Genomic DNA, 6,054 nt, shown 5'->3' with positions numbered 1-6,054 from the left:
TAAATGTATGAGCTCGAATGATGGTAATTTCATGACCACTTCAGGGAATTTGAAAGCTCCAAATTGTATATTTTCTTTCAAAAAAACATAAAAATGATTAATTTGATGATTATATTAAAGGAATAAAAAATCTATACAAAATTAAATAATACTTTATAATCACTAAAATAAAAATTTTCTTGATAGCATATTTTGCTATTCATTGTTTATCATAAGTGCAGTAAAATATTTCCGAAAGTGTGTAATGCATGTCAGATAAATTAGACCTTAATAACAGTTTATGTTCAAAGTGACACAAGAACATTATCATCTGCTATAGACATCACTAATTTTTATAAAAGAGAACATTCTTAAGAATCGAAGATAATAAATACGACATAGTTAATTAAATATGCAAGGTCGTTTTTTCTCACGTGTATATTTATCTATCGACCAAAATAGAAAAATCATAACACACGAAATGTACGTATTGTGATTTGAACAAAGTTATAATAATTATATGAAGATGGAGTTGTTGATTTCAAAAGTTGCTTTTTTGTAGTGTGGTAGCTAATTCCTTTTGAAGGAATTTTTTTTATTTTACTTTGCAAATGTATTCTTAATCTGCATCATTGTATCAGAAATTTTGCTACTGCGTGTAAAATTACTATTGTACACAATTACTTTTGTTAATTATCACAATCGTGTTAAAGCTGAAAAGCTGCTTCAAAGCATATCTTTATTTGTGTTATGCTTCATTTACCGAGTGGAGCTTTACCATGTAATTCATAATTATAGACAATTAACTCGTATAAGTGGAAGAAAAAGGTGATCTTTCCTTATTCATTGCATTATTTTGCGCTCCTATGTTGTTTTAAACATTTCCATGTGCTAAATTTTGTTTCGAAAAGTACGATAAAAATAATATGCATGTAATATTGTTTCAGAGCTGTTGTGCAAGGGAGCAGTTCACTTTTCGGAATAAAAAAATCACAGATAAGATGTAAAAAAAATGTCTTTTTATGTATCCTCCCTCTTTTGAAAACTCTGCCACATTCCTATATTTTTGGTATGAAATAATGTAATCAAGTTGCTTTTGTACAGAGTTTTATTATCATACCTGAACATGCTTAATAACGTAAACTTACACCAAAAAAAAAAAAAAAAAAAAAAAAAAAAAAATACAGTACCCTTGCATTTCGACAAATTTGACACACATTAACATGAAGATGCTTGGGTCAAGTTTTGTTCAAATTGGTCAAGTCGTTGTGTAAACAAATCTTAAGTATGAAAAGTTGTCAGAAGACAACTAGTAAATGGAGGACATATGTTTCAATAAAAGGAGGTGACTTAAGAATTTGGTAAAGGTCGATCTAATAAAATAGGTAAAGATATCGAACAGTGATCGATCTCAAAAAATTACAAACAAAATAAAACAGGGCATTAAATACGGACCCCTTGAAATTCCAGAGGTGGGATCAGGTGTCTAGAAGGCGTACGCATCCCTTGTCATTCAGTCACACCTAACGTGAGCCCCTTGCATTTATCAGGTAGACGGAATATTCCGTAATCAAATTAAATTTAGTATTAAAACAAAGGCTTTAAAGGTGCTTAGACACAGATTTGAACTTAATATTTTTCTCAAATTTTCTGTATAATATCACGACTTATATATTGCAATAGCATTTCACACGAAAATATAATTAAAAACTTATTTTATCTGAAAATTATTTGAACTACGAATTCCGGAACGCGTTTGGTTAATACATCTTTGCACTTACACAAATTTTAACTTCATCCTTAATATTTAAGAAAAGATGCGATTTTGTTATGTATTTATGAAAAATATTACATCTATAATCCAGAAAATTCAGAGTAGAAATGTTCGAAAGCAAAACCAGCTCAACAGTATTGTCAGTCTGTGCTCTGATGTGTACACAGTTTAATAAATTGAACACACCCGTGAAACGTAAACAGTTTTTGTACACAGGGCACGAGCTCTATTATTGTTAAAGTTTACGATTCACCGGGTGTGTTCAATTGTTAAACTCTGCACACACCACTGAGCACGGACTTACAATACTGTGAGTGGGTTTTGCTTTCGAACATTTCTACTCTGAATTTTCTGGGTTATAGTTTTAATATTTTCCATTAATACACAACAAAATTGCCACTTTTCTTAAGTATTAAGAATAAAATTAAAATATGTGAAAGCGCAAGGATGTGTCAATCCAACGCGTCCAGAAATTCGAAGTTTTAATAACTTCGAGGTGAAATAAGCATTTTATTATATTTTAGTATGAAATGCAATAGCAACATACAAGTCATGAAATTATACAGAAAATTTGAGAAAATATTAACTTCAAATCTGTGTCCAAGCACCTTTAAAATTGGTATGAAATATGTCAGTCAAAATATGAACCAAATAAATTAAAGTTGAAATAATAAAAATGTGCATATAAAAACAGTCTATTTTGAATTTCCTCAAAGTAATAAAAAATTACTTAGAAAATCAATATATTTTATCATATTTATCTAATGCATATGCTTTTAAAATATCTCATGAATTATAATTCTGTAATTGATTTTAAACCCACATGATATATCCAATCATAATATATTATCAATTAAACTTATGACGTGCTCTCAGGTTTTACTTATATAGCGATCAAATGGTCTGTTACAATTTATTTCTTTTTCAAGCTTAATCATCGAAACATGATAAGTTACAGCGCAGGTCTTGTGCTACTAGTCGCAGTTCGATTTTGTTCAGCAAGTATTTTAAATGGAGATAGTTTGAACTTGGTCGCCAGGGTAGGTTTATACTGAGCTTTGCCGACAGGATAGAAAGACTTAAGCTCAATGAAAAAATTAAATAATAATCATTACCTTTATGGAAATAAAAATCCTGTTTGTTTACCCATGATTGATTTATTGTTTTATTTTTGTATCTATTTTTAGAACCGTGATACGTGTTGTAAGTATTTTAAGTCTGTATTCATTAAAAATTTTAATGCAAAATTTAAATTTACATGCAAAATTTCTTTTAATTATTATTAGGCATATATTTTAAAATGCATGTAGTTTTCTTAATTAGTCCTATGCCATACTCATTCTTCTCTTTGTCCAAGTTAAATCATAAGTAATCAAATATAAAAATGGAAACTCAGTTTCTAATTAAACTTAATATAAGAAGTTATCAAAATTCTAAAAATAAAAAGATACATATATTTGAAAATTTTAAAGTATATTTCTTCATTTCAGCACCTTGCACCGGGATTAAATGTCAAAACTATGGAACTTGCAAAGCGTACGAAAACTATCCAGTTTGTCATTGTGCAGATCATTTTATAGGATTCACATGTGGAATAAAATTAGCAGGTAATTTTGTACCTTTTTTAACAAACCTAAGAAAACTTTTGATAAATATGTTTTACGACTCACACCACCATTGAGTTCAGTTTCCTCTGTGATTGCTATCTCTTTGTACTAAATTTTGTTTGACTTCACACTCAGATATTGTAATAAAGGTTTTCATGACAATTATTATGAAAATCGTAAAAAGGCTTAAAAATTCTCTAACACAAACTCTTTAAATAATTAAAGGAAAACGTTTACATAAAAAATGTTCGTGTATGTATCAAAAAAATAAATTACAATATCGGATAAATATTGAATGATCTTTAATGTAGAACTTGGAAAAAAATATATAAGCGGATAGTGTTTCAAAATAAGATGTACTTTCTTTGATAAAATTTGCAAATATTAGATTAATTACTTTCATCGTTCACATAATTGAGTGTAAATATTTGATGGAGAGAATTTAAAATCATTGAAAAGATTTTATTATTGTACATTTATCGTTTAGGGTGTATTATGGAGCAGTTTTTCTAAATACTGTGTATTTCATTCCTAACAATCTACGATTGTATACAAAATTTATGACAGTGCTAAAAGTAAAAGAAAAGAGGGAAATTTCGTGTATAACTTTCATAATTACATATGTACAAGGACCAAGGACTTGGTATATTTAGTTTCATTTTGTATTGTTATAATAAATATATAAAAATATATACGTCTATATTTACTTTTGGTACTTTACTAACATTCAGATTACACCTGCGAGACCTATCTTTGTCTTTTTCAAAAGTCCTTTGATGCTGGTAAAAAGCAAGGCATATGGAAACTTAGACCAAACGTAAGTCCAAAGATATTATTAACATTTAAGTTTACCTCATCATAAATTAATTGCTCAAAGGTTTATATATATATCATCAAAAATGAGATATTAAAATAACAGTTGAATATTTATTAACATATAACTCTTTTCAAAGAGTTATTTTAAAAAGATATTGTTAGGATAGAGTATGAAATATTAACGCTCTAAACTTAAGTGTTTGATAAAGATAAATGTTACTTTTTTGAAGGAGAAAGAATGGATTTGTATTTTCTGATGGTGATGTTGATGATAATCTTGTCTATTTGACTATTTCCAGTATGTTCATAACTCCTTAAATCAACTAATACCAGTACTGACGAAGGGCGGCACTGCAGTCCTTTCTACTGGCCACATTCTTTGGGGTACATATTGTTTTGCTGAAATCTTTAGTTTTTAAAACCTCGTTTCGGTTTAAATTTCGATCAAGAACGCCTATACTGAAGGACGGAAATGAAGAAATAGTATTCTACTTGAAATTTCATATTCTTCTCATTGATTAAATTTCAAGCAATTAGTTAACGTTTAAATAGTTACGATTTTTTTTATTAATGCTGTTATGCATTGAGTTGCTTAGTTAGATCAACAGTATGTTCTAAACTGAAATGCACACATTTTTTACTTATTTCTGTAATTCGCTATATCGATTCTTACAAAATTCTAAGGGAAGTCCAGTTACATCCTGAACTTGAGGGTCAGGTTCCACAACCCAAAACATGCAACTGGAGCAGACAAGATCCTGATTGTTGTGGACTATCCTTATGCAGGGGGTAAAAAAATTGTAAAGGAACTTCGCCGCTCTGACTTCAAGTCAAACTATGTCTCCGCTGAGCAGTGTATTCTCCTTGACCACAAACCATCGCGGTTTTTTTCGGTGAGTAGATTTTCTCATACATATGATGGACGAATCTCAGGAATATAGTCAGATACATCTTTAGTGCATTTCTTTTGATGAAAATTTGAAGGAGTTAATGAAAAATATCCCTAAACATATCAAGTGAATCATTAAGACTATTGAAAGAGAACTACGGCTGTATATGATTAGAGGAAATGGCAAGGATGACAAAATACACATATTCGTTACACAAAATATTTTGCTAATCATTTTTCAAAACTTTTTCATTTACATGTTTATAATCAGTGATTGGCAACCTTCTTTATGAATCTCTTTTAACTCATTTCTTTTAAATTGTTCACTTTTTCACTTCAGGTGTCCATAATCGTAAAATGTGAGTCTAGAGAATGCGGAGAGGTACCAAAACATCATCATTACGCAGATATCACCGAAATTGTTTTGCAGGGTGTCGTAATTCAAAAGAATGCCGGAGGTTGTGGTCAAGGATGATTATTTTGTAATTTTTTTGACTTTGTGACAGAGAATAATAAAACAAAAACTATTGCATGGTTACTGTATTATTCTTCATAAAATCGAAAACTGACTCAACTGATGACACATCACAGTATTTTTACAACCAATATTTTTATTATTTATTATTTTTATCAAATAAATTCATAAGAATTTTTAAAATCACAAATTCTGTATTTAAACTTACGACCTGCACCGAATAGGAGAACACAATACTTGCTTGTTGTTTCATTAAACCGTGTATTTTGGAATGGTTTCTTTTCATTGTCGTGTTTTTATTTTTAAAAATCGTTTAAAAAACAAAGATACATATAAAACAAAATATTTCCAATTTCTAATGATAAATAATATGATGCACTTATTATTATATCTTTTTTCTTTTCAAATCTCAAACAGTGGCTATGATATATGCGTTTTAAATTCATATATCCTTTGATGAAATATTTCATGTAAAATGCAATGAAGGGGAAAATAATTCATATACTGAGCTTTT

The 6,054-nt window shown here is 29.0% G+C and overlaps 1 protein-coding gene across 1 annotated transcript; it reads left to right on the top strand.

The window, feature by feature from the left end:
• Positions 1-2,697: 2,697 nt before the first annotated feature.
• Positions 2,698-5,659, top strand: LOC133181259 (uncharacterized). The gene is made up of 7 exons (XM_061315792.1): positions 2,698-2,793; positions 2,941-2,956; positions 3,244-3,360; positions 4,092-4,177; positions 4,476-4,560; positions 4,861-5,069; positions 5,406-5,659. Exons 1-7 carry the CDS (start codon positions 2,698-2,700, stop codon positions 5,538-5,540), a joined length of 744 nt encoding a protein of 247 aa, XP_061171776.1. The 3' UTR covers positions 5,541-5,659.
• The last annotated feature ends 395 nt before the right edge of the window (positions 5,660-6,054 follow it).

Source organism: Saccostrea echinata, unplaced genomic scaffold (genome assembly GCF_033153115.1).
Source record: "Saccostrea echinata isolate AGI-Se365-2 ecotype Australia unplaced genomic scaffold, CSIRO_AGI_Sech_v1 ptg000008l, whole genome shotgun sequence".
NCBI lineage: Eukaryota > Metazoa > Mollusca > Bivalvia > Ostreida > Ostreidae > Saccostrea > Saccostrea echinata.
The sequence above is the reverse complement of the archived record's forward strand: the minus strand, read 5'-3'. Positions and strand labels throughout refer to the sequence as shown.

Excerpts from the sequence above, each read along its gene's own strand:
- LOC133181259 (XM_061315792.1), top strand. The coding sequence starts at position 2,698 with ATGATAAGTTACAGCGCAGGTCTTGTGCTACTAGTCGCAGTTCGATTT. Across the intron at positions 3,361-4,091 it reads ATGTGGAATAAAATTAGCAG|ATTACACCTGCGAGACCTAT; the intron begins GTAATTTTGTAC and ends ACTAACATTCAG. Across the intron at positions 5,070-5,405 it reads AACCATCGCGGTTTTTTTCG|GTGTCCATAATCGTAAAATG; the intron begins GTGAGTAGATTT and ends TTTTCACTTCAG.